Source organism: Cyanistes caeruleus, chromosome 29 (assembly GCF_971803275.1).
Source record: "Cyanistes caeruleus chromosome 29, bCyaCae1.hap1.1, whole genome shotgun sequence".
NCBI lineage: Eukaryota > Metazoa > Chordata > Aves > Passeriformes > Paridae > Cyanistes > Cyanistes caeruleus.
The window spans coordinates 487,209-514,174 of record NC_141729.1 but is presented as its reverse complement, the minus strand read 5'-3'; the positions used below and the strand labels follow the sequence as shown (position 1 = coordinate 514,174).

The 26,966-nt window shown below is 59.5% G+C and overlaps 1 protein-coding gene across 6 annotated transcripts in view; it reads left to right on the top strand.

Annotated features, from left to right (window-relative positions):
- The first annotated feature begins 1,053 nt into the window (after positions 1-1,053).
- The window catches only part of TACC1 (transforming acidic coiled-coil containing protein 1), a 32,933-nt gene continuing 7,020 nt past the window's right edge, over positions 1,054-26,966 (top strand). Inside the window, exons 1-7 of one of the 6 annotated variants that reach the window (XM_086865588.1) lie at positions 1,054-1,363; positions 14,583-14,689; positions 20,406-21,426; positions 22,414-22,449; positions 24,017-24,077; positions 24,319-24,517; positions 26,227-26,282. In XM_086865588.1, the coding sequence (XP_086721714.1) occupies positions 20,549-21,426; positions 22,414-22,449; positions 24,017-24,077; positions 24,319-24,517; positions 26,227-26,282 (1,230 nt within the window). In that variant the 5' untranslated portion in view covers positions 1,054-1,363; positions 14,583-14,689; positions 20,406-20,548. Of the gene's footprint in view, positions 1,364-13,851; positions 14,137-14,582; positions 14,690-20,405; positions 21,427-22,413; positions 22,450-24,016; positions 24,078-24,318; positions 24,518-26,226; positions 26,283-26,966 lie in introns of those variants that run through there. The other 5 variants (XM_086865586.1, XM_086865590.1, XM_086865589.1 and 2 more) reach the window with 5 other exon arrangements.

Here is a 26,966-nt window from a genome sequence, read left to right as displayed (position 1 = left end):
TCATTCTCGTTCCTTGCGCTCCCTCTGCAGGAGCGGGCGAGGGCCGGGGGAGCGGGGGGGGACGGGGGAGCGGGGGGGGCAGGGAGGGGTCTGGAGGTGTCGGGAGGGGTCGGGAGGGGTCTGGAGGTGTCGGAGGGGGTCGGGAGGGGTCTGGATGTGTCGGGACGGGTCTGGAGGTGTCGGGAGGGGTCGGGAGGTGTCGGGAGGGGCCGGGAGGGGTCTGGAGGTGTCGGGAGGGGCCGGGAGGGGTCTGGAGGTGTCGGGAGGGGCCGGGAGGGGTCTGGAGGTGTCGGGAGGGGCCGGGAGGGGTCTGGAGGTGTCGGGAGGGGTCTGGAGGTGTCGGGAGGGGCCGGGAGGGGTCTGGAGGTGTCGGGAGGGGTCTGGAGGTGTCGGGAGGGGCCGGGGTCGCTGCCAGACCACGCTCGCAGCCTGCACCAGGCTGGCACGAACCCTTCGGGGGAGGACGGGGATTTAAGGGAATGGCCTGAGCCGGTTCCCGTGTGCACGGCGTGGGCCGAGTCCTGCCCGGAGGGACGCTCGGGGGCCGGGCTGGAGTTTGTGCTCAGGCAAACGGGGGAGGATGGCCCCAGGGCTCCGGGCCAAGGGGGGGACCTGCCCCAAGCGGGGCCGGGAGCTGAGTGGGGCCGAGGGGCTGCGGCGTGCGGAGATGCTCAGCAGTGATACCTCAATACATCAGTGCCCGCCTGTGGGGTGGGCTCAGAACAAAACCTTGGGACCCTCACAGCTCCAAAATGCCCCAGGGCCGGTAGCCTGTGCTCCGGGCGCTGCCGCCTCCTGCCCAGCTGCTCTGGGGAGCTCCGTGGCTCCGTCTGTCCCTGTCACACCTCGCACGAGGCGGCTGGGGCAAAGCGGCATCCCTGGGCATCAATCCGCGGGCACATCCCCTGCTCCCGGCCTCCTTCCCCAGCCTCGCACAGCTCAGGAGCAGCTCCCCGTCACCCCAGGGCCGCAGCTCGCACTTGCTCTGTAAGCCGAGAGGTTCCCTCCCCGCCAGGGGCTAGGCTGCCAGATTCCAGTCCAGAGCACATTTTTACGGCATGACAGCAGCGGGGCCCCGGCAGGAGCCGCCGCGAGATGCGGGCGTTCACCCGGAGGGGGGACGGGTCACCCCCTGCCCGCTGCTGGCCTCTCTCCGCCCGGGGAGGCGCTGCCCAAATATTACAAAACATCCTCCTCCTTTCCCCCCCGGCTCCAGGGTGCAGAGCCACCCTCCCCACCCCGTCCATCCCCTTCCTTCCTCCCCGCTCCTTCCCAGGCCGCCGCTCACGCAAGTGGCTTTCGAGGAGCCCCGGGACAGGTAGCAGAGAGTGACAGAGCCTGGGACAAGTCTGCAGCTGCAAAGGTAGGACGGAGAAGGGAGCCGAGGACTGGGACCTCACCCAGAGCTTGCCTACATCAGGCTGGAGGAGGAGGAGAGCAGGGACCGAGGGCTCCTCGGCTGTCCCCAGCCCCCTGCGATGGCAGAGCTTGGAAAACACCTTTGAACAGCACGACCTCCCTCCGCCTTGCCGTGCCGGGAGCTCGGTCTCGGGATCCGGGCAGAGCAGGGCACCGGCAGCTGCCGGGCCGAGCGCTCCGTGCGGGCTCTCCCGCAGAGCCCCGGGCTGGCCGGGATGCGATCCTGGCTCTGCTCGGGGCGCTAAGGAGGAGCTCCCGGAGGCAGACGGGATGATGTGTGCTGCTGGCACGCTGCTCCACCCCTCCTGCCCTCCCTCGGCACCGGGAGATGCCTCCAGAGCTCTGCACAAGCGCAGGGGGACACAGCGCTGTCCCTCCGAGGCGCTGCTGCTGCCAGCACCGGTGTGCAGAGCCGGGGTGTTCAGGTACTCCCGGGGTGTTCAGGTGCTCCTGGGGTGTTCAGGTGCTCCCGGGGTGTTCAGGTACTCCCGGGGGGTTCAGGTACTCCCGGGGTGTTGTTCAGGTACTCCCGGGGTGTTGTTCAGGTACTCCCGGGGTGTTGTTCAGGTACTCCCGGGGTGTTCAGGTACTCCCGGGGTGTTCAGGTGCTCCTGGGGTGTTGTTCAGGTGCTCCTGGGGTGTTGTTCAGGTGCTCCCGGGGGGTTCAGGTACTCCCGGGGGTTCAGGTACTCCCGGGGGGTTCAGGTACTCCCGGGGTGTTCAGGTGCTCCTGGGGTGTTGTTCAGGTGCTCCAGAGGTGTTCAGGTACTCTCGGGGTGTTCAGGTACTCCAGAGGTGTTCAGGTGCTCCTGGGGTGTTGTTCAGGTGCTCCTGGGATGTTCAGGTACTCCTGGGGTGTTCAGGTGCTCCTGGGGTGTTCAGGTGCTCCTGGGGTGTTGTTCAGGTACTCTCGGGGTGTTCAGGTACTCCTGGGGTGTTCAGGTGCTCCTGGGGTGTTGTTCAGGTGCTCCAGAGGTGTTCAGATACTCCCGGGGTGTTGTTCAGGTACTCCCGGGTACACCTTGCAGCCTGGTGGTGCCAGCTCCGGACAGGTTTGGAGCTGGTGCCATTGGGAGGCTCCAAGGGGACATTTAAACACCATCATGTGACAGACCGGGCTCTTAGTCCCAGTCCCTGGAAACCTCTGGAAACCCCTGGAAACCCCTGCAAACCTCTGCAAACCTCTGCAAACCCCTGCAAACCTCTGCAAACCTCTGCAAACCCCTGCAAACCTCTGGAAACCTCTGCAAACCTCTGGAAACCTCTGCAAACCTCTGGAAACCTCTGGAAACCCCTGCAAACCTCTGCAAACCTCTGCAAACCTCTGCAAACCTCTGCAAATCTCTGCAAACCCCTGCAAACCTCTGCAAACCCCTGCAAACCCCTGCAAACCTCTGCAAACCCCTGCAAACCTCTGCAAACCTCTGCAAATCTCTGGAAACCCCTGCAAACCTCTGCAAACCCCTGCAAACCTCTGCAAACCTCTGCAAACCTCTGCCGCGGGCAGCAGGAGGGATTGGCCGCCTCTTTCCCATGGAAATTTCCGTGGAATTAACACAAGGATAATTATTACCATCACACCACAGTCGTCCTGCCGGGCAGCTCCAGCACTCCTCGGGGCTCTGGACGAGCCGGGGCTGCAGGAGCCCCACCTGAGTTCTGCTGGCACAGGAGGACCTCACAGCTGGGGCACATCTGGCTGCTGTGTGCCCCCAGCCCTGTGTGCCCGGCCAGCCCACACACAGCTTCCCGGGCAGGCTCTGTGGCACCAGCTGCTCGGGACTGTTCAGGGTGCTGTGACACTTGGCACAGCCGGCTAGCAAAGGCTCTCATGCGGCTCTGCTCACCCCCTGACCCCCAAGTGGGTCTGGGGGCTGCTCTGGGACTGCTGGGGGTCTGAACAGCACTTGGCACTGCTCTAAAGTCGAGGCCATAGCTCACAGATGGTGACAGTGATCCTTTCTGTTGTTCTGAAGAATTGGGAAAAGCTTGATCAGTTTTCTTTTGCCAGTTTGCCAGGTTGAGGGAACTCTGGGGAGTGTGGTGAAGGATGTCACCGTGTGCCCTCCGGGTTCTTGGGGTTGGGAGCTGGTTTTCTCTGCTAGTGTGCTACATCACTGTGATTTAATTTTGGTGCCTTCCTCCTGCTGACTTTCCCTCCCGTGGCTGCCCGGAAAGCCAGCAGTTTCCCAGCAATCCGTGTGTGTTTACTCCTCACAGGGTGGGACCCTGCCAAGGAGGGTGGGGACTGCGGCCAAAATCGCCGAGCAGGGAGCCACAGTGCTGGCGTGTCCTCTGCTGCCTGTCCCCAGCCAGCCTGGCTTCCGTGGGCCTGGCCAGGCTTTTTTCAGCTGGTTTCTGATGTGTGTGTGTGTGTGTGCTGGAGCCTTGGCTCAGATTCACCCTTCCAGTTTAGATCCCTGCTCCGACAGGATGGACTTTCATAGGAAATGCTGAATTCCACCCGCTGAGGCCCTCAGCAAAGCCCCATGGAGGCAGATCCTTGGGATGAGCTGCTGAAGCCTGGATCCAGCATCCCAGCCTGGAGGGCGGGCAGGTCCTGGCAGCTCCGCTCCAGCAGGTGGAGATGTGTGTGGCCCAGCTTTGCCCAGCCAGGCAGGGCAGCATTTCCAGGTGCTCAGAAATGGCTACAGGAAATTCCTTCAAAACCAAAGGCACGGGAATGGAAGGGCCAAGCCCTGGGAGTTCTGCCCATGCCAGAGCCTGGCTCCTGGGAACGCTGCCTCCACAGAAGGATGCTGGGCATCATCAGAGACTGCACATCCATCCCTAGGGCTCACTCCTGCCCCATTCCAGCAGCAGGGGTGTGCAGAGGCAGAGCTTTCCTCGGCTGCACGGTGGGGAGGCAGACAGTAACAGCAGGCACATCAAACACAGTGTTTGGTCTTGTTAATGCTCCAGGAACCCCGAGCAGTCCAAAACCCACCCCAAGGTCTGCACCTAGGGCCTGGGAACCCAAAAGTCATCTCCTTACCTTCTTCACTTGCTGCCACAACCCATCGGGGCCTGGGGCTTCTGGCTCCAGCCTGAGACCCCCTGGAATTCTGCTCTGGCATGGCCAGTTTCCCCAGCCCTGCTCAGCAGGGGAAGGCAGAGGAGCTGGAGCAGATCAGTGGGAGCTGTCAGGCTGTGGCGTGGATTTGGAGCAGACCTTTCCCTGGGCCATGCTCAGAGCCATTTCCCGGTGGGTTTTCCTTTCCCCCCGTGGCCGTGGTGCAGTGCCAGGAGGCTGCAGCTCCCCAGGTGTCACCAGAGGTGCCAGGGCTGCAGAGCAGGGTGCAGGGCGCTGCCCAGCCCTGCCTGCGTCACTGCCAGGGATCCTTTGGCCTCCTGCAGCAGCCAGGGCCCCAGGCCACATCCATCCCACATGTCTCTCACCTGACTCAGTCCCGGTGACCCCACCGCAGCCTCCGGCAGCAGAGGTACCGCTCGCTCCTCCCAGGGGCATCTCAGGGCTCTGGGGTGCTCGGGGCCGCTGTGGGACCCCCGGTGGATGCAGCAGGGTCCCCGTGGGTGTGCGTGGCTCAGAGATGCTGCCCACAGTCACAGGCAGGAGTGCAGGTGAGCCTGGCAGGACATTTTTTCATCAAAGGAAAATTTAGTTGGCTTTTTTGTGGTTTTATTTTGGGTTTTTCTTTTAGGAAGGTGAGAGCTTTCAAGGGCATTGATACTTTTCTTGCCAAAAAGCTCTGCAACCCGAGCCAGAACACCGGGATTGACAGGAAAGAAAACAGATTAATCTTGCAGTTTTCAGTTTCTCCAAAGTAAAAAGCTCGAAGTGTTGTCAGAAATGGATACTCAGGCACTTTAATTAAAAGGACTCTAAGCAGGACGTTTCCTTAGCAGGGTCACCTCCGAGCTTTTAAAGTGCGACCTTAAACCTCCCTCCCGTGAAGGGGTCTGGCCGCTCCTGACATCGGGGCTGCCCCGGCAAGGCAGGGCTCGGAAAGAGGCTGTTCCCAGGGGAGAAACGACACCTGCACCCCAGCAGGGCTTCTTGGCAGAGAACAGCCGCTCTAGACAGGGGGCTCAGACCCCCGTTTCTCGTGGAATGTGCTGGTAAATGAGCAGGTTCAGCTTGGCTAACAGGGAAAATTTCTTTATGCAAAGAGTTGTCCCGGCCTGGCACAGCGTGTCCGGGGCAGTGGTGAAGTCCCCACCCGTGGAGGATTTCACTCGTGGAGGATTTCACTCGTGGGGGATTTCACTCGTGGGGGATTTCACTCGTGGGGGATTTCACTCGTGGGGGATTTCACTCGTGGAGATGCGGCACCTGGGGACGGGGGTCAGCGGCAGCCTGGGCAGTGTTAATGTTGGACTCGGTGCTTTCCGAGGGCTTTTTCCAAGCTCAGCGGTTCCGCCGATCTGTGACTCCCGGTCAGACCGATCGCCTGCCCCGTGCCGGCCCCCGCCCAAACCCCGCATCTGCCGGGCTCTGTCCGGAGCCAGGAGGGTCCGGGGGTTCCGAGCGGGCGTTCCGGGTCCCCCCAGCCCGGCCGAGCTCCCCCAGCTCCCCCGACCCCCCCAGCCCGGCCGAGCCCCCCCAGCTCCCCCGGGTCCCCCCAGCCCGGCCGAGCCCCTGCCCGCCTGCGGGGGAGGGACGCGCCGGCACCGGCGGAGAGGCGACAGCAAGCCCGGCCATGGGGACGGCCCAGAGCCGGGACCCCCGGGATCTCCGGGACCCCCGGGACCCCCGGGACCCTCGGGATCTCCGGGACCCTCGGGATCTCCGGGACCCCCGGTACCCCCGGGACCCCCGAGCCCCGCCGCGCCGGTGAGTGTGTAGGGGAGGGGGGGTCGCGGTCCGGGGTGGGTCCGGTCCCCCCGCAGCCCCCGCCCCAGCCCCTTCCCACGCTTGGGACTGGTCCGGGCTCGCTGCGGTGAACGGGGAAACCGGAGAGTGAAATTCAGTTTGCGGGGAGAAAGTTCCTTTCCCTTTTCTCTGTCCCCTCCTTCCCCGGGCACGCTTCGCTCCCCACCCGTGGGAGCTGAACATCCCACCCTGGTCTGGCACACCAGAGCTCCCAGCCCAGCTCGGGGGGAACTGAGGGAGCTCTGCGCCCCCAGCCCTGGGCTGTGGGTGGGGGCCGGAGCTGCCGATGCCGGGCTGGGGTGAGGTGGGGGCTGCTGGGGGTCTGCGGGCTGGGGACAGCCGGGGACAGCTGGGGACAGCCGGGGACAGCCGGGGACAGCTGGGGGAGCTGCTCCCTGCCGGCCGCTCCGAACCGAAGGGGAGACACTGGCTGGGATCAAATGGAAAAGTGGAAACAGCTATAAACAGTCTGTAAATCAACCAAAACATTGTTGAGAACAGACAAATTTTCTTTAATTGGGGGACCCTGTAAGGCTGTTTGTTTGCAAGCAGTGGGCTCAGACAAGGAAAACAAGTGCGTTCTGCCCTTGTAACTGCTCGGTCCTGCCTTCATTTCCCTGCAGTCATCACCTACCCAGACATTAGAGGTGTTCTCAGGTGGAAAACCCATTCCAGGGTTCCCTGCGTGGCTGGAGCTGCTTCTTTCTGCCCTGCTGGACTCAAATGTTTCTCCTTCCCACCTGTTTGCTCCACCTTGAGCAAACTTTGTTTTGCTCCTCCAACCTTTCATCATCTCCCTGGTCCCCCGTCCCTGTCCTGGCTGTTGTCCTCACTCTTTGCTGTCCCCATTCCTGCTGGAAACCCCCCCAGGTTATGGGTTAAGGGGCTGCCTGCATTTCCCAAAGTGACTGAGTCTGGAGTAAGCTCAGGGATCTAAGGCCTGACAAACACCTGATAAAAGCATTCCTGCCACATAGCACAGATATTTTTAGCAAATGGAGTTGAAGGGGGAGTCAATAAGCTGCATGATGAAGGCAGCTGCTTGTGTTCATCCGGCATCAGTGTGGAAATGGGGCTGGAGCCCACTCCCTTTGAAATGAGCTCGAACCACACGAGTGCATCAGCGAGATTAAGCTGTGGTTGGTATTTTTAAAATGCAGAAATAGCAGAGCATTCATTATCCCGTCGGTCCTTTTCAGTGCAGCCACAAATGTCTGTATTAATCCATTTGCTGGCAGTCTGGTGGGGAAAGGCAGCTGGAGCCTTGGGCTGGCTGCTGGTGTCCTAGCTCGTGTGTGACACTTGTGTCCTTTATTTCTATTTCTGTAGAGCTGTTTTGATGGAATGTGTGGCGATGGGAACTGTCCCATCCCGGGCTGTGAAGGCTCCTGGGGGAGCTGAGCTGCTCGGCAGCGCTGTCCCAAGCTGGGCACAGCTTTGGAGCTCCGGAGCAGCGGGTGACGCCCTGGCTGCTGCTGGGCTCTGGTGGGCAGCTGGCAAAGCCCAGGATGGGAGGGTTTTGTCTGCCTTGAGCTCCAGGGTGTTCAGTGTTGTTGTGCCCAGTCCAGGCTGTGCCCAGAGGTGTCCAGGCTGAGGTTCTGCCAAGGACAGGAGAAGCAAAAGGAGCCCTGCACGCTGGGGCACTGCCAGCCTGTGGGCACCTGCAGAACCCCAGCCCTGGAGAGCCCGGCAGGCTCGGGAACCCACCCTGGGGAACCCTGGGGAACCCTCGGGAACCCTCGGGAACCCACCCTGGGGAGCCCTGGGGAACCCACCCTGGGGAGCCCTGGGGATCCCTCAGGAACCCACCCTGGGCAACCCTGGGGAACCCTCGGGAACCCACCCTGGGGAGCCCTGGGGATCCCTCAGGAACCCACCCTGGGGAACCCTCTAGTGAGAGCAGCGTCTGCCCAAGCCCTCTGGGCTCCTGGGGATGCTGCTGAGTCCAGGAGATGCTCTGTGCAGATGTCATACCTGGGGATACTCTGGGATGCTCTGGGATACTCTGGGATGCTCTGGGATGCTCTGGGATGCTCTGGGATACTCTGGGATGCTCTGGGATGCTCTGGGATACTCTGGGATGCTCTGGGATGCTCTGGGATGCTCTGGGGTGCTCTGGGATACTCTGGGATGCTTTGGGATGCTCTGGGATACTCTGGGATGCTCTGGGGTGCTCTGGGATGCTCTGGGATGCTCCAGATGCTGCCACACGCAGGGGATGCTGATCCCTGATCGATAGAATAGGCTGGAATAAAACACAGCAACAGAAAAATGCTCCTGAAACATGGACCTCCTTTTCTGGAGAAGATAAATGCTATTTGGATAAAGTGCTCATTACAAACTGTGGGGGAGATTTACACAGAATGAAATATGGATTCATGTCTTTTCCATGTGCTCATCTCTGGGTTGTCATCACCTTCCCCTGCTGTCCTTGTGCCCCATCCTGGATTTGCCTTCAGGGAGCCAGCCCCTGGTCCTGGCGAGGGAGCAAAGCCCCCACTGCAGAGGAGCAGAGAGGCAGGAGTGGAGAAGAGGAAGAAAATCCACAAAAGATCTGTTTCTGAGCTGGAAATGTCAGCACTCGCTGCTGTGCCGTGCCCAGAAAAGCTTTGCAGCCAGAAATAGACATTCTCCTGCCTGAGGAAAGGGCTGAGAAGGGAAATTCCAAGTGCACGGCTCCCTCTGGCCTGGGGCACTGCAGCTCCCAACGCCAAGGTGTGAGAGCCGCTCCACAGCGTTATTCCCTGCACCCTTCCTGGGGACCGAGGTGTGGCTACACCGACAGCAACTGTGCACGCTGTGTTTTGGGGGGAGGCAGACGGCCCGAAGAAGTTCACCCCCAGTGTGAGGGGAAGGTCCGTCTGGGTGAGAGCTGTTACCCCTGGATGCAGCTGTCTCCCTGCAAGGATAAACGTGAAAAGCTAAGCAAGGTTTTGCTTCTTTTTGTCATCCTGTGATGACAGGGCTTTTCCAGCTTCAAAATATTTGGAATATTTGGAACTGTCCTCTGTGCAGCAGGGGCCGCTGCTCTCCCCCTCCTGGAAGGTGCAGGCAGTGTGTGAACCGTGGCTGGAGTTCCTGGGTAGCTCAGCACAGCCGGTGCCAGAGAGCCAGGGGCTGTGGATCCCCTGTCCCTGAGCTGTGGTGTGTGCAGGGTGGGTCCTGTGGCAGCAGGAGGAGGTGACAGCGGTGCCAAGGACAGCCAGGGGCTGTGGATCCCCTGTCCCTGAGCTGTGGTGTGTGCAGGGCTTGGCAGAGTGGCAGCAGGGAGGAGGTGACAGCGGTGCCAAGGACACCTGCCACCTGCCAGCTGCTGCCTGTGTGGGCTGCATCTCACTGTGTGCATGGAAGCTGCTGGCAGGTGTTTTTAAACAGCTCAGCATCCTCCCTGCTCTGCAGAGATGCGCTTGCTGACTGTGCCAGGCAGCGTTTGGCAGGCAGAGGCTCCGGTGTGACTGCCCAAGTCAGGTTATCTGCTCGGTGGTGATTTGCAGCCGGTGCTGCTGCCAGGCTGGGTCAGGTGCCAAGCTGGAAAATGCCACTCGAGGCATTTCCTTAATTGCTCGTCGGGAGCAGCAAGTGGAAGCAGCAGGCTCTGCCCTTGCCCTGCTCTGGGATCCTCCTGCCCCAGCCCCAAGGCAGAGCTCAGCAGGCAGCGAGGTTCAGTCCTGCTGATCCTGCTCCTGCCGGCTCCTCCCCGGGGGGTGGGAGTGGGGGTCCTCGCTGGGTGCAGCGTGTGTGTGAGGGTGTGTGTGGGTGTGGGTGTGGGGGGGTGTCTGTGTGTGTGTGTGTGTGTGTGTGTGTGTGTGTGTGTGTGTGCACTGTGTGTGTGTGTGTGTGTGTGTGCACTGTGTGTGTGTGTGTTTGTGTGTGTGTGTGTGCACTGTGTGTGTGTGCACTGTGTGTGTGTGTGTGTGCACTGTGTGTGTGTGCACTGTGTGTGTGTGTGCACTGTGTGTGTGTGTGCACTGTGTGTGTGTTTGTGTCTGTGTGTGTGTGTGCACTGTGTGTGTGTGCAGTGTGTGTGCAGTGTGTGTGTGTGTGCACTGTGTGTGTGTGTGCAGTGTGTGTGTGTTTGTGTGTGTGTGTGTGCACTGTGTGTGTGCACTGTGTGTGTGTGTGTGCACTGTGTGTGTGTGCAGTGTGTGTGTGTGCAGTGTGTGTGTGTGCACTGTGTGTGTGTGTGTGCACTGTGTGTTTGTGTCTCTGTGTGTGTGTGCAGTGTGTGTGTGCACTGTGTGTTTGTGTCTGTGTGTGTGTGTGCACTGTGTGTTTGTGTCTCTGTGTGTGTGTGTGTGTGTGCAGTGTGTGTGTGTGCACTGTGTGTGTGCACTGTGTGTGCAGTGTGTGTGTGTGCAGTGTGTTTGTGTCTCTGTGTGTGTGTGTGCACTGTGTGTTTGTGTCTCTGTGTGTGTGTGTGTGTGTGCAGTGTGTGTGTGTGCACTGTGTGTTTGTGTCTGTGTGTGTATGTGTGTGTGTGTGCACTGTGTGTGCACTGTGTGTGTGTGTGTGTGCACTGTGTGTGTTTGTGTGTGTGTGTGCACTGTGTGTGCAGTGTGTGTGTGTGCACTGTGTGTGTGTGCAGTGTGTGTGTGTGCAGTGTGTGTGTGTGTGCACTGTGTGTGTGTGTGCACTGTGTGTGTGTGCAGTGTGTGTGTGCAGTGTGTGTGTGTGCAGTGTGTGTGTGTGCACTGTGTGTTTGTGTCTGTGTGTGTGTGTGTGTGCACTGTGTGTTTGTGTGTGTGTGTGCACTGTGTGTTTGTGTCTGTGTGTGTGTGTGTGTATGTGTGTGTGTGTGCACTGTGTGTGTGTGTTTGTGCACTGTGTGTGCAGTGTGTGTGTGTGCACTGTGTGTGTGTGCAGTGTGTGTGCACTGTGTGTGTGTGTGCAGTGTGTGTGTGTGCAGTGTGTGTGCAGTGTGTGTGTGTGCACTGTGTGTGTGTGCAGTGTGTGTGTGTGCAGTGTGTGTGTGTGCAGTGTGTGTGCAGTGTGTGTGTGTGCACTGTGTGTGTGTGCAGTGTGTGTGTGTGCACTGTGTGTTTGTGTCTGTGTGTGTGTGTGTGTGTGTGCAGTGTGTGTGTGCAGTGTGTGTGTGTGCAGTGTGTGTGTGTGCACTGTGTGTGTGTGCAGTGTGTGTGTGCACTGTGTGTGTGTGCACTGTGTGTGTGTGCAGTGTGTGTGTGTGCACTGTGTGTTTGTGTCTGTGTGTGTGTGTGCACTGTGTGTGTGTGCAGTGTGTGTGTGTGCAGTGTGTGTGTGTGCAGTGTGTGTGTGTGCAGTGTGTGTGTGCAGTGTGTGTGTGTGTGTGTGTGTGCACTGTGTGTGCACTGTGTGTGTGTGCACTGTGTGTGTGTGCACTGTGTGTGTGTGTGTGTGTGTGTGTGTGCACTGTGTGTGCAGTGTGTGTGTTTGTGTGTGTAGGCTGCACAAGGAGCATTTCCTGCACTCGTGTGCCCCAGTTCCCTCACCCAGAGAGTGGAGCTGTAGGAGTCAGCCTGCCACACTCAGCTCCTGCTGTGCCGCCGCTGCTGCTCCTGGGGTTCACTGGGCGGTGGGAAGGGGAAGCAGGAGCAGGGGGAGGAGGAGGAGGATGATGAGGTCAGGCTGCCTCACGTTGCTGCAGCGCTGCTCGTGCTGGAGATGTAAAATTCATCTGCAGAAATCATCTCTGCCGCTTTGAAACAGGGAAGTGGGCTGTGCTCTGCTCACGGCAGCCATGGGCAGCAGGGTGTTGAGCTCCTGCTTTTGCTGCAGACTCATGCTTTTTGGCTGAGCTTTGGGAACAGTCACACAGTCCCCTCTACAGCAGGGGGATGTGCAGGGTCCCTGTCCCCCGGCCCTGGGGATTGGGGATGGTGTGTGGTTCCCTGGGGCCCAGGTGCTTCTCCTGCGCTGGGAAATGGCAGCACCTCAGCTTTGGTTCACCCAGAGAAATCTTTGGAGAAGTTTAGAAGTATTGCAGAAAAGGGATTTTGTTTTCAAGAGGATGGGCAGTAAAAACACACAGGAGGGACACACAATCAGGACACCAAGAGAGGGAGGCTCGGGAGAAAGGATCCCTGCAGGGAGGTTATTTGAGATGCTCAGCGGTGAAGAATGAGCCCTTTGAAGCTTCTGCCAGGGGCTGGTGACAGAGGCAGCCAGACTAGATGGATGGGTCTGCTCTGGCCCAGGGGCCTCTCTGGCCTTGCAGAGGCATTCCTAGCTCCCAGAGCTGGCTGATGATTCAGGGGAAGCACCAGCCACGGGCTCGGTCTGCCGGGGGAGCTCTTGGTGTGCTCGGGGGGGGCAGCAGCTCTGCTCTGCAAGGGGCCAGGTTTGTTTCCCGGCAGGATGGATGTCTGCAGATCCCGGGGTCATCCCTGGGACCTGTCTCTGGGACTGGGATAAAGCAGTCAGGGTTGCAGGGAGCTGCCGAGTGTCCCGAGCCAGCAATGACAGATCTGCTGCCTGCACACTGCAGGGGTCAGCAATGTTATCCTCTCTCTCGAGCAACTGTACGGGATGGATTTGGGAGGGGGAGCCCTCGTTAGGGGAGAAGCTCCTGAGGGAAAGTTCCCGAGGCAGTCCAGCAAGGTTGTTTTCTGTGGAAACTGCTGGCTGTTATTTTTAAACAATAATAGTTTAATAAATAAATAACCTTGCTGCCACGGAAGGATGTAAGTCAGCTAGGGCTGTTGAGGCCGGTAAAATGGAGAGGACAGGTGTTTCCCTCCCGTCTGCCCCTGCCCCCCGCTCCTCAGTTCTGGGAAATGCCCTTCCTCGGGCTCACCCAGCGGGGGGAACCTCCCCGGTGGGGCCGAGTGAGGATTCCCTGGAGCTGCGTGCCCCCGGGGCCGTTCCCCGCCCGCCTGGGCTCTCCGAGTGGAGAGAATCCGTGTCCTGCCGGCTCTGTGACAGCACAGGTGCAGCCAAATAAATAAATTTGGGATAAACTGCCGGGATCCGGTTCCGCAGCCCCCTGCCCTCGCACCTGGGGGTCTCTGGGGGGGAGGAGGGCAGGGCGGCCCGAGGGGTGACAGCCGCGTGTCCCGGCCCCGCCTTTGGGGACAAATAGGTGACTTTGGGAGCTGGCACAGGAAAGAGCAGCGGCGGTGACCTTGGGCCGGGAGAGCCGGGGAGCCCGCAGCCATCGCCGGGGCGGTGCGGGGGTGCGGTGGGTGCTGTGGGGGTGCTGTGGGGGTGCAGTGGGGGTGCTGTGGGGGTGCTGTGGGTGCAGTGGGGGTGCAGTGGGGGTGCTGTGGGGGTGCTGTGGGTGCAGTGGGGGTGCAGTGAGTGCAGTGGGGGTGCTGTGGGGGTGCTGTGGGGGTGCTGTGGGGGTGCTGTGGGGGTGCTGTGGGTGCAGTGGGGGTGCAGTGAGTGCAGTGGGGGTGCTGTGGGGGTGCTGTGGGGGTGCTGTGGGGGTGCTGTGGGTGCAGTGGAGGTGCAGTGAGTGCAGTGGGGGTGCTGTGGGGGTGCTGTGGGGGTGCAGTGAGTGCTGTGGGGGTGCTGTGGGGGTGCAGTGAGTGCAGTGGGGGTGCTGTGGGGGTGCTGTGGGTGCCGGGGCGGTCCCGGGGCGGTGCCGGCGGGCGGTGCCGGGCGCTCCCCGCCCAGCAGCGCGGTGCGGGGGCGGCCCGAGCGGAGCGGAGCGGAGCGGAGCGGAGCGCGATGGGGGCGGCGGCTCGGCCGCAGTGAGCCCGGCGGGCAGCGGCGGCGCCCATGGCGTTCAGCGCCTGGCAGATCCTCTCGCCGGTGCAGTGGGCCCGCTGGACCTGGTCGGCGGTGCGGGGCGGGGGCAGCCCCGAGGAGGGAGACGGCGGGGCCGGCGCCGCCGAGGAGGATGATGGTGATGATGAGGAGGAGGACCAGGACCCGCCGGCGGGGGGCTCGGGCCTCGGCTTCAGGCAAGTCACCCGCGGCCCGTTGCCCTGGCCGCCCTCCCCATCCTCCCCCCGCTCGCTGCCTGGCTGCCGGGGTCCCGCACCGCGCTTGGGGGGCCGGAGCCGCTTCCCGGGGGATGCTCGGGAGCTCGGGGCCGCGGCAGCTCCGGAGCGGCGCGGGAGATGCTGCGGGGCTGCGTGTCCTTGGAGGCCCGTGCTGTGTGCTCAGCTCGGGAACGAGCTGGCGAGAAGCCCTCCCGCAGGGCTGGGGATGCTCAGGGGCTGCTGACCATGATGTTTCACCTGCTCTCCCTTTTCCGTCTGCTAGCGTGTCCCGCTGCACAGGAGCGAGAGGCCGCCCCGGATGCCCACGGCCAGCCCGTGGCCTGGCTGGACGCGTGGGCGTCGTGGAGGATTTCAGAGGTAGCCTTGAAAGCAGTAATTCCTCACTCTTTTCCCCCCCTCGGCAGCTCGGACTCCACTGATAATTTTGAGACCCCTGAAGCAGAAACACCGAGCTGCTCGCCACTCAAGGAGTTCTGCGAGCCACCGGGACCGCCAGAGTCCGGGACCCAAGGTAAAGATCATTGTGCACCTTCTGCTCCATTGGCAGAAAGGCAGGGTGGGGTCAAGGAGAAAAATTCTCTGACTTTGAGTAATGCCTGGCACACTTTTGGTGGTTAATGGCCTGGACAGTTCAAATGCCAGGGCTGGGTTGGGTGCTCCACAAAGAGCTGTGATGTGTGGAGAGGAATCTGGGGATGCTGATGAATTACTTTATCAGTTAAACGTTCCTTTGGTACTTCCTCTGTGGCCTGGGGGCTGCCCTGACTGCTGCTGGCTGGTGGGACCTTTCTCATGTGTCACTCACTTGTACAGGAGTGGCGAGTTGCCAGGTTTGTGTCCCCCAGGCTGGTCAGTGGTAGGGGTTTCATTTCCTTGGGGTTGGGTGCCAGGTGTCCACACTGTGTAGCTGCTGTTAGAGATGCAAAAGCTCCATGTCACTAAACCCCATTTTTTGAGAAATTACAGGGGATCTACTTAACTGCATGGGGTTTCCTTTCCTGAGCTGTTTTGCAGGTTTAGTCATACATCCCCCACTGCTGCTGCTGCTCCCCTGAGCGTGGCTCCCCATTAGCCCATGGCCTTCTGAGCACCAGCTCCCCACTGGCTCCATACCCTCCTCCTCAGGGGTTTGTGCTGGTGTCCGTGCTTGATCTTGGTGTTTATCTCTGTTTTTGTGCTGCTGGGAGGAAGCTTTGAAGCTCTGGCACTGCTGCAGCAACGCACTGGGGGTTATCAGGGCAGGGCAGGGCCCTCTCATCTGCTCTGGGCAGGGCAGGGTGGCTGGGCAGTGTCAGGGTGCTGGTGAGCCCCGGGGTGATCTGCAGCAGAGCAGCCTCTCCAGGGCACAGGGCACTGTGTGGTGGGTCAGGCTGTCCTGAGCATTCTCTGCCCTCTCTTGCCCCTCACTGCTGCAGACCCTGGTATGTGATGTGCAGTGTTGTGCCTGCCTTGAATGCTCCCAGCAGCGGCTGGGAACTGTTTGCAGGGCTGGTTTCAGAGACTGTGGGTCCAGACCTGGATCCAGCCCAGACCGTGCCAGTAACAGGATGCTGTGGCTCTTCATCTCCTGTTGTTCTGCTGTTGGGTTGGATCTGGGTGCTCATCCATCCCCGTGGAAAACTTGTGTTTGTCTGCTGTGATGGAGGGAGCGCTCGCTTCATGATTCCAATAATCACAGCTCTCGGAATAATCCTTTTAAGAAGGGATGATAGAGACATCCTTACTTTGGGGATAATGCCTGGGAAGAGGGGGAGAGATAAAGGCTTTCCTGGCAGGCAGGAGGATCATTTCTAGGGACAACACAGCTTAGGGAGGCACATTGCTTCAGACCCAAGGGTGTCACCGTTCCCGTGTGCCGGTGCCCCTTGTCCTGGGATGAGCAGCTCCTGCTCTGCAGTGAGGCAGTGGCTGCTCCTGCACACAAAGCTCCCAGTGTTCTGGAGATGAGGGCATGATCTCCAGCAAAAGCTGTTTTTCTGTGCTGGCTGGCTGAGTGTGGGATGTTGGAGCTGGCAGAGCCCAACTGCGGTGCCACCACGCTTGGCTCCAGCCTGTCCCTGCCCGTGTCTCTGTCTGTGCCGTTTCAGTTTGTCTGGAGTGCTGGAGAGGCAGGATTGGCCAGGTGTGGGTGGCTTTGCAGTGTGCAGAGGCACCACCGTGCCAATGTAACCCGTGTGTTAGGGCCCCATCTCTGAAGGCTGATGCTTCACAGCAGCCCTCGGGAGCAGCAGTGGGATGGAGGTGATCCCTGTCATGGCAGCTCGCCACGGGAGAGCTGCTGCCCTGCAGTCCCTGGGCACAGGGACACACCCCAGCACAGCTGCTGCCCTTCTGGAGTGTGTGGGGCAGTGCCAGGGCTGGAGCTGAGGGCAGGTGTGGCTGCCCTGCCCTTGAGGCACAGCGAGGAGCAGGCACTGGTTCAGCTGCAGTCTCACCCTGCCTTGGGAACAAGCAGAGTGAGGAATGGCATAAACTGTGACTCCAGGGCTGGCTGCTCCATGCACAGCCAGGAGATGACCTGGCTGTGTTAAACCCTGTCCTAGGACACAAAAATTCAGCCCTGGAGGGGGCTGCAGTGGGGGTTTAAGCCCACTCGGGATCACTCAGTTTCCTCGTGCCATCTCGGATGGTGGCATTAATTCTGTCCCATCCTTGCTCAAGTTACCTCCAGTCATCTCCCAGCAGATATTTTGCAGAAGGAAATGAGCAGAAGCAGCAGATCTAGAGCCATCAGCGCTGGGAGTGCTGTCGCTGGCGTTACCCTGATGCAGGGCACGTGTTTTCCGGTGCGTTAGCAGCATCGCTCGCCGCTAGGCTGATTCTTAACAGAATAGATTTAAAAATAGATCAACGGCTGTTAAACACAAGCGAAAAGCCAAAAGAGGAAGAGAGTGGTTGGCCATGTGGGGCTGAGCCGGGTGTAGGGGGGCAGATATCCTGTGCAGAGACAGGAGAGTGCAGCTCCCAGGGAGTGCTGCCCTGGGCTGAGCCCGAGGCCGGAGGGGTTGTTTGGCACAGGGATCCTTCTGCTGCTTCTCCTGCGGGATGGAGAGGACGCCGAGCCTTTGCCTTGCACCGCTGCCAAGTGTTCCTGATTCATTTGAGGGATGGCATGTTGGAAAGCTGTTTAAGTCAGTGTTTGTGTTTAATTTCAGCCCGAGGAAGACAAGCGAAGCAATTATAATGCAGAGGCACAAAGTGTCTATTACTGCGGTGCCAGACTGTCCTGTCTGTTTTTCTTTGGAAAGTAAAAAATCTCTGTTTTCGCTTTGTAGCATCCCCTGCAGGTGCTCACCTGGATGTGGAGCAGGTTTCCAGGCTGTGTTGGTGGGGTCAGGATGCCTGTGCTGGCTGTGTGCTTGGGACCCTGGAGTCGCTGTGTGTGCCGTGCTCCTGGCAGTGCCCGGTTCCATGCTGGGACTGAGCTGTCCCCTGCTGCAGGGCACGGTGCCAGAGGTGGAATGGGAGACCTCGGGGTCACCTTTCCGGGATGCTGCAGCGAGGAGTCTCCTGGGATGCCTGTGAAGGGCTGAGGGGCAGAGCTGTGTGTGGTCAGCGGCTGCCAGCCTGCCTTCTCCTGGGGTGACCAGCACAGTTCTGGCCCAAAAGGAGGATTTGGTCAGTGGGAGGGCTGGGGGGCAGCTGCAGGAGTGGGGACGAGCTGGGTTCCTTGGCAGGAGCCATGGGTGAAGGGAGTACGTGCGGAGCCAACACGCTGCTCACAACGTGAGTGCCTGGGGCTGGCAGGAGCTGGGGCTGGTGCAGCTCTCACAGGAGGAGCTGGGGCTGGTGCAGCTCTCACAGGAGGAGCTGGGGATGGTGCAGCTCTCACAGGAGGAGCTGGGGATGGTGCAGCTCTCACAGGAGGAGCTGGGGATGGTGCAGCTCTCACAGGAGGAGCTGGGGATGGTGCAGCTCTCACAGGAGGAGCTGGGGATGGTGCAGCTCTCACAGGAGGAGCAGGGAGAGCTGCAGGCAGCGTGCTGGGGTGGGGGAGAGCCAGGGCTGGGCTGAGGCACTGCCAGGACAGCACAGCTGCGGGGGCTGGGGCAGGGAGCTTGGCTCTCTCTGTACCCCAAGGCCCTTCAGGCCGCTGTTTCCTGCATCCTGTGCAATTGTTCCCACAGGAACACGCGCTCCTGTCACGCTGCGTTGGAGGCAGGAGAATTGCAGAGGGGGAGGAAGTAGGGGAAACCCCCCCTGAGCTTGTAGGAGGGACATTTCTGCTGCAAAAGATTTCCAGAACCATCGGCGAGCTCCTGAGCTGCCTCCCAGTATATCCCAGTTCCTGAGCTCGCAGACTGGCTGGGCAGGGGGGCTGAGCTCTCCTGGCTGCAGGAAATGGGGGAATCACAAAGCTGGATTTTGTGTGGGTGGTTTCTCTGATTTCTGTGGGAAAACGATTCTGAGCTATGGCCACATGTGCCATTGCTCCTTCCCTCCCCACCCTGCAGACGCTCCAGCACCGAGAGGTGGTTTGTGTGCCGACTGCTTGTTATTCTAGAAGTAATTACTCATTGCTTGGGTTAGAAACCAGGATGGGCTCACGTCTGTGAGAACAGCGGCTGCCAAACCTTCTGCTGGGAACGCAAAATGCACTTAAATAGTCCTTTTGCCCTGACTTTGAAGTCTGTTTTTCTATTCAGGGCTGTCTCAGGAAGGCTTCAAACAGCTGAGCAACACAGCAAGTGTAATAAAGTTTTATTTGGGGTCTGTTAAGGAGGTTTTCCTGGTTCCTAATGATGGGAAGGCCTGCCAGGCGCTGCCTCAGACTGTTTCCTGGCTGCACTCCAAGTACTCATCCACTGGATTTGTGTTTACTGATGCATTTTCTGGGGCATCATGGCAACGTCTACTTGGAGGGAGCTTTTTTTTGCAGTCAGAGGAAGCATTTTTGCAGTCTCAGGGAGGACACAGACCCTCATGATTCATTTTCATGGCTTTTAGCATCCTGGGGATCAATTATGCTAACCACGAGCCATCAACTGAGTCAGGATTGTTGGCTCCACGGGCTGGATTAGTCCTGGGACCAGATATTTGTCCTGCTTCACTTTTCCTCTGCCAGCCTGTGACTCGCTCTGTTCCCAGCACACATGAGCTGGTTGCAAATGCCTGGTGACAGGAAAAGCCTCTCCTGAATGCCTGGGGATGGGGGTCTGTGGGGGCACGTGTTTGGTGTCCTCCTGCCAAACGGGGGGGGATGCTCGAGGTGACTCCCCTCTGCAGCTGTCACCTCTGTTCCAGGGCAGGACAGGGACAGGCAGATTTCCCTGCCACAAGCTCTTCATCACCCAGCCTGCTCTTCCCAGCCAGGTTTTCAAACCACTTTAGGAGAGCATTAGTTCTGTTCTGCCCTTAGCCCTCTGCCTGTGAGGGCTGCAGATACCCCGTGCTCCCTGTGCATCCCAGCATCCTGCTTTGCCTTCTCCCAGGAGTCTGGACCATCGTCCCTGACCGAGGTGCAGAGAAACACCACTCATTTTCCTCTTGTGCCTTGGCACACCTGCAGCACAAGCCTGGCTCTGGGTGCTCAGTGGGTGCAGCTTTCAGGGTGCCCCAGCAGAGGTACAGGATCTTCTCCATCCCCTGATGTCAAAGAAGAGATTAAACAGTAAAAGGATTGAGGGGAAAGGATTGGAGTAATGGTGATTAAGTCATCGGTCAGGATTTGTCATTAGAAGATGCTGACAGCAATGTGGAGAACCTGGTGTGACTGCAGCAGGGTTTCTGCAGGTGCAGGGTCAGCTTGTGTGGGGCAGCTTCTCCTGCCTGCTGCACATCCAGCTCTGCAGCCCCAGCTCCCTCCTGCAGCCCCAGCTCCCTCCTGCAGCCCCAGCTCCTTCCTGCAGCCCCAGACCTGGGCAGCCCCAGCTCCCTCCTGCAGCCCCAACTCCCTCCTGCAGCCCCAGATCCCTCCTGCAGCCCCAGCTCCTTCCTGCAGCCTGTTTCTCCTTCCCTGAGCACACCTTCCTATTCCCCTTCTCCCTGCTTGTGCACATTTTGTGGTGTTGTGTCATGCATCCCTGAGCACTGCTCGCCAATTTTTAACTCTGCCCAAGTGAGCAGTGACTGCCACTCCTGTCATCAGGCAGGAGGGAAATGAGTTCTGAGCCAGTGGATCCCCCATAAAATCCGACCCTGGAGCAGCTGTGAGGAGGGAACAGAAAGCCCTCTGGAAAGGAGTGCACTGCAGGTCAGGGTTTAACCATCTTCTTTTATCTTTTCAGAGCCAGGTGACCTGCTGCTAGGGGAAGTCCACCGGGACAGCTCGCCTGGGAAGCACCCCAAAGATGAGGCTCAAGCAGAGATTGGAGCCCCTAAAGCCAGTTTGGATGCTGAAGGGGAAGCTGAGCCTGACAAGTCGCCCCTGATGCAGCCCCTGGCCGGGCTGGGCTGCAGGGCTGACCCTGGGCCGGCTGCTGTGCCCGCTGTGCTGCCAGCCCCCGTGGCCCCTGTGGGCACTGCCACCCGGCCCATGGCAGGAGGGGACACAGCTGACACCGGCACGGGGTCGCTGGGGCTGGGGGCTGATGGCCTGGCCCAGGAGCAGCTCGGGAAAGGGAAAACACCTTCACTGGCGAGGAAAACAGATGAAGCCACGGAGGAGACACAAACATCCTACCAGCTTGACCCTGAGCAGCATGATGGGAGTGTGAACCCCTTAATTGCCGGAGCCTGCCAGCTGCAGAGCTCTCCCCCAGCAGCCCCACAATGCCTTCCCCATCCCGGGGAGCTGGGGGGGCACCTGGCTCTGGAGGTCCCAGGGCAGGTCCTGAAACCTGGGGCTGATGTTACAGAGGCTCGAGAGAGCGTGGAGGCCAAGCCAGCTTCGCCCAGGAGGGGCAGCAGGATCCCGGCCAGCAAGCTGACACCAAAGAGACACAGAGAGTCCCCCAGGAAAGCAGCTGAGGATGCAGAGAGGGGTCCCACAGAGCCACCTGTGCCCCAGGGCTCCTCCCAGCCAGGTCCCCCCTGCTGGGACAGCCCTGCTCTCGGCTCTCTCAGTGGCAGCTCAGCACTGCAAAGTTCGCCGGTTCTCCCCAAGGGTTCTTACCAGTTTGACCCCAATAACTTTGACTCCATGGATCCGTTCAAGCCCACCAAGACGCTTGCCAGCACCAACGCTGACTCTTGCTCCAGTGCAGATAACAGCCTCAATGAAATCCTCGAGTCTCAGACGCTGGAGATGCAGGATGATGCCCTGAAAGGCACAGACTCCCCCAAGAAGCCCAAGTCACGGCTGATAACGTGAGTGCCAGTGTGTGCAGGGCTGGGGCTGCAGCCCCTCTGTTTTCCCCACGGGCAGCAGAGCTGCAGTGCTGGTGGTGATGGAGGTGCTGCTGCTGCTGCTCTGCTGCCTCCTGAGCCAGCCCCAAATCCTGTCGTGCACCTCAGGTTCTGCTGGGGCCTGGGTTTTATCTGGCTGCTGTCCCAGCAGAGGGGCAGCTCCCTGGTGCCTTCAGGGATGGGAGGAGAGGGACAGCTGCTCTGGAACAGTGCCAGAGTCCCAGGCAGAGCAGGGAAGGCTGGATTGGGACCCACTTGCAGGATCACCTCTTCGGAACCCCTTGAGGGTCCAGCTGGTGGGTCAAGGTGTAGATGTGGTGTCAGAGGAAGCCTGTAGTGGAGGCTGGAGCTGATGTGTTTGCTGGACTTGGGCAGGGATTTGCAGGAGCTGGTGGATGCAGCTGTGGTTGGTTAAATGTAGCTGAGATATTTTGTGAGCTGACACTGAATTTCTGCTTTATGTCAGAGAAAGAGAACAGGTTGGACAGGTAGACTCTCACTCTGCTGTCAGATTCTCCAGTGAGAAAATTAGATAGTGTGTTTTTACAGAGAAAGAAAAAAATCAGGCTGTGTTGGATGTTTTTGTCCAGGAAATACTTTACAGAAAGTAGATAGAGATTTTTTAAGAGGCAGTGTTCCCATGTGTGGCTGTGGGTGAGCAGAGCCAGCGGGGAGGGGAAGCTGCAGGGAATTCTCTGCTCCTTCTCTGTCCCCCTGGAGCACTGCAGGCAGCAGGATGTTGTCCTGGCAGTGAGGTTTGTTGATCTCACCCCTCTGCTGTGGATAGCAAATGCAGGATCAGTGTCCAGTGTGTGTGTGCCTTCCCAAAGACTGAACCAGGCAGCTCACTGTGCTTCTCCAGAGCAGGGTTAACATCCAGGTCTTTTCACACACTCTTCTTCTCTCCATCTGTCTGTCTCTCTCCCTGTCCGTGCTTTGGTGCATCAGGACTACTGAGCAAGTGAAATTTCTCTGTTTTCTGTTGTAAGTACTCTCTCCTGTATTCCTTTTCTTTTCCTTTGCTGTTTTTGTCCTCTCTCTGGGTGTGTGCTGCCCCACTGGTCTCCATGGCATGCTGCTCCTTCTGCCCTGTGACTTGTGCTCTCTGCTGTCTGGTTTGTGTCCCGCAGCCCTGGCGGGGTCCCCAGGGTGGCCTGGCCTGGTGAGTGCCTGGGAGTGAGGGAGAAGAGGAGAGCTGAGCTGAGCTGCAGCAGAAGCACAGGCCTGTGCTTGTCCTCACAGCATGCCGCCTTGCAGCGTCTTCTGATGCTGGATGAGCACTCAGAACCTGCAGCTAACGGAGGGGCAGCAGGACTTTGTGCGATCCAGAGCTGTTATCTTGGTGCTGGGGGGGAGCTCAAACCTGCTGCCAGGTGATGGGGTAACCCTGGCACAGGAGAGGGTGAGGACATGACAGGTTTGAGTTGCTGGTGGCAGGGCATGAGGGAGAAGAGCAGCGCAGAGCGGTTCTTGGATGTGAGCGAGGTGTGCATGGCAGCGTGCAGAGGAACCTCGCTGTGCTCGCTGCACGGGTGGGATGGGGAGGCTGGAGAGTGGCAGTGCCTGGGGGCAACTCCATAAACCTGGGAACAGCTCCCTGCAGTCCTGCTCGAGCCTTTGCCTGTGTCCCTGTGTGCCGAGTGCCGTGTCTGGAGGCTGGGATCCCTCCCCAGGTCCCCACTGCTCTCACATGAGCTGTTCCAGCTTAGCAAGCATCTCCTGGGGGCAGACGTGGCCACGAGCCTGGGAGACCCCTGAGTGTGGAGTGTGAGGGGTGAGATGCAGGAGAACAGCCCATGGCACAGGAGAAATGTCCCAGCCACATTCCCCCTGGGACCGTGCCTCCGCTGCTGTGCTGATTCCCAGCGCGTGGGGACGCGGCCGTGCCCGTGCGCAGATGGATCGGTGTCTTCAGGAACCTGGGATGAAGTTCCAGGGACAGCAAGGGGACCACCTGCAAGACCTGCTTGAGCTAAACTTGCCAGCCACAGGCCCTTCTCCTTGGGACGGTGTTTGTGCCAGGCGGAGCGTTTGTTCCAGGCACGGCGCCTTGGGCCAGCCCTGCTGCTCTGACTCGTGTGGGAATGTGGATGCTGTGGAGAAGTCCCCGACAAGATTCCAGATGTAGGGACAGGGCATAGACAGCCTGGACGTGGTTCTTCCTGCAGAAAGTCGACTGAATCTGTGGCTGCTGTCGTGCTGGACACGCAGGGCGAGGGCGGCGAGGGAGATCCTTCTTTGCTGGCACCTTGGCAGTGCCTCTCTCGCCATCAGCTTCTTGGGGTCTGTGCTCTGCTCCTTGCCTTCCTCAGGAATAAACACCTCACAGACAAACCCAACTTGTGTGTAGCTGTGTCTTTTGTTTGCCTGTTCCTTCTGTTCCCTCCAGAACTTGCTGTGCCCCGGTGTTCACTGGTGAGTGGGGTGCTGGCACATGGTGGGTGCAACGCTGGTGCTGGGACTGCTCCCCCTGCTTGGGCTGTCTGGCATGTGCCCCTGCTCCCCTGCCCTGCCCCCGAACCCCCCTCAGCTGCTCTTCTCTCTCCTGCAGGAGTGGCTGCAAGGTGAAGCAGCACGAGGCTCAGCCCCTGGTCCTGGACATGGGCGCTCAGGTGCGTGGGGTCTCGTCCCCAGAGGGGCGGGCTGGGCACAGGGATGGTGGTGGGGAGAGCTGGGCTGAGCTTTGGGATCTTCCCTGTGGGCACTTCCTGATGGGAAGGGAGGGAAAAGGCTGGTGGGGAGCAGTTTGACACTGGATTTTAGGCCTTCCTTGCTTTCTGTGGAGTAACCAGCAGCTCGCCTGGTGGCCTGATCCCCACAGATCTTTCTTAACTGCACACTCTGATCCTGCAGGATGAAGGAGTGCTGATCTCAGAAATCCCAGCCATTACAAACCGGGATGGGCGTGCCACTGATGAGGAGAAGTTGGCCTGCACCAGCTCCATGCAGAAACCACCTGGGATGGAGAAGAAGGCCGAGCCAGAAGATGACCTGGAGTACTTTGAGTGCTCGAACATCCCTGTGTCTGCAGCAAAGCACAGACCAGAGGCAGGTGAGGAACATCTCTGTTGCCTTCAGCCCTAGGAATGCACCCAGGGAGCCTCTGCAGCCTCCAGTGAGGGATTGGTGCTGCTGAGGCAGTGCAGCCTCCTCAGAGTTTGTTTGTGCTGCCAGGGCTAAAGGCTGCTGCAGGTTCTCATGGAACCTCCCATTGCTTTCCTGCTCTGTTTCCAGTATGGAACATGATGGTCTGGGCTGTGTTTATTGACACTGGGTAGAGAGCTCTCTCCCACACTGCTGCAGTGGGATGTGGCTCAGGCACAGGGTTCCCTCCCCGAGGTGCTCCCTGCCAGAGCCCCACTGGTGCTCAGTGCTGAGCTGAGAGCTGAGAGCTGAGCAGAACCATTGTCCCCATTCCTGCCCTGGCTCCTAGGCTGCAGAGTCCCTGCCTGGAGCCTGTGCCTGGAGCAGAGCTGCCAGCACTCGGTGTCCTGGCACAGGGGCTGTGGTTGATGGAGGTCTCAATAATACCTGGAGACTCCAATTATTGCTCCTGGTGGAATTCTGCTGTCAGTTACCCATGCAATTAGCCTCTCTGACCGAGCCATTACAAAATAATTAAAATCCAGGCAACATGACACTTTGTCAATAGCCAAGGCCTAGGTGCAAGCAGGAGAGATCACCACAGAGGGTTTGCAGCCCTCCCCTCTGCAGGGACCCATTAATCACTTCTCCCCATGGCTATGCTGGGCTGCCAGCTCCAGGAGAATGGTCCTTTGTCCTCAGGGGGGGAAAATGTGACAGTGGAGGGAGAGGCTGGGAGGATTTGTTGATTGCTGCTGGTCTCAGAGGGCCGGGCAGGTGCAGGATGGGCCTGGAGCTGTGGGTGCAGCTGCTGGCACTGGGATAAACGGAGGGAAGCAGTGGGAAGGCTGCAGTCAGCAGTGTTTCATTACCTCCCTTCTCTCTAAGCTGAGCTCTCTAAATGCACTGTTCTCTGCCTGCTGAACTCATGGATCATGTCTGCAGCTGTGTGGCTGCTGCCCATAAGTTACTCCTTATGCTACGTGAGGCAGCACCGTGCCCACAGGTCGGGGTGTCCCTCCTGCAGGTCGGGGTGTCCCTCCTGCAGGTCGGGGTGTCCTGTGAGGCAGTGTCCCTCGGGTCAGGCTGTCCTGTGAGGCAGTGTCCCTCGGGTCAGGCTGTCCTGTGAGGCAGTGTCACACAGGTCAGGCTGTCCCACACCTTGCAGATGGGAGGAGATGTTCTTTATGTCCTCTCTGCTGTTAGGAGCAGCAGGGGCCCTATGGTCCTTTGGAGGGTGCTGAGAGCTCCCATCAGGCACGGGCTGATGGCTGTGCTGTTCTGAGCAGCTGGTCTGTTCCAGCATCCTGCAGAACATCCTGTGCATCTTCCTCAGCCTCTGTGGTCTGAGCTAGTCCTGGGACATGGCCCAGGCTGAACTGCCACCAGAGGGGAGTGTTGGTTTCCTTCCAAGGACTGCTGGAAGCTCCAGGGTGCATGTCAGTCCTGGCACCTAGGACAGGGTTTAATGGTGACTTCAGCAGTGCTGGGGACTCGATGGTCTTAGGGAGCTTTTCCAACCAAAATGATTCCATGTGGGGGCGAGAGCTGGGGGCAAAGACGCCTTTGGGAGGGGAAGCTCAGGGGATAGAGAGGCTCAGAGGTGCCCTGCTGTGTCTCTGCATTCGCAGGGTCTCGTTTCCAAGTCAATAAAAGGTTGTGTTTCATTGTCTTTAGGTTTTGAAAGGGAGATCTGCAAGCAGATGGAAAAGGGAGGGCCTGGCATCTTCCCTGTGAGTGTGTCTCACTTTTTCCTTTCTCAGACGGGTTTCTTTGGGAGGTAAAATTCTTGACAAGCCCACACAGGGACTTGATAAAAATAGCAGAGCTTTCCCAGCAGGCCTGGAGAGCCTGGCAGAGGCTGATCCTGCTGGGGTGGGAGGGAGGGACAGGGCAGGAGCTGTGCAGAGCCAGGGCTGCACTGGAAGGGGCTGAAGGACAGGGAGAGGGCAGAGCAGACCATGGGGACGAGCTGCTGGCACGGGCTGTGTCTCAGGGGCAGTGCCTGGGCTGGCTCCCGTGGCCCATCAGTGCTGATGCCTTCTGCAGGGGATCCTCAGCCCTGCTCTCAGCAAGGCACTGACAGCAGGGATGGGGGAAGAGTAAAGAACCCTGGCTCTGCAGCCACACTGACCTTGGCACCCCAGCAGCAGCAGCAGCAGCAGTGGGCTGGGACAGCCCTGGCATGCCCCGAGACCCCTCTGCTGCGGGGGGCACCCTGTGCCAGCTCAGCAGCCCCTGGCCAAAGCTGCTTGAGCTGACGAGCAGATGACAATGAGATTAGCACCATCAGCAAAACCAGCTTCTCTGAGACAGATTTAACTGAGCTGAGCCCCATGAGGACTGAGGCAAAGTGAACCTGTTCTTTGGTGCCCAGGAGAGGCAGGATCTGGTCCTGCAGGTGGGCTAGTGTCACC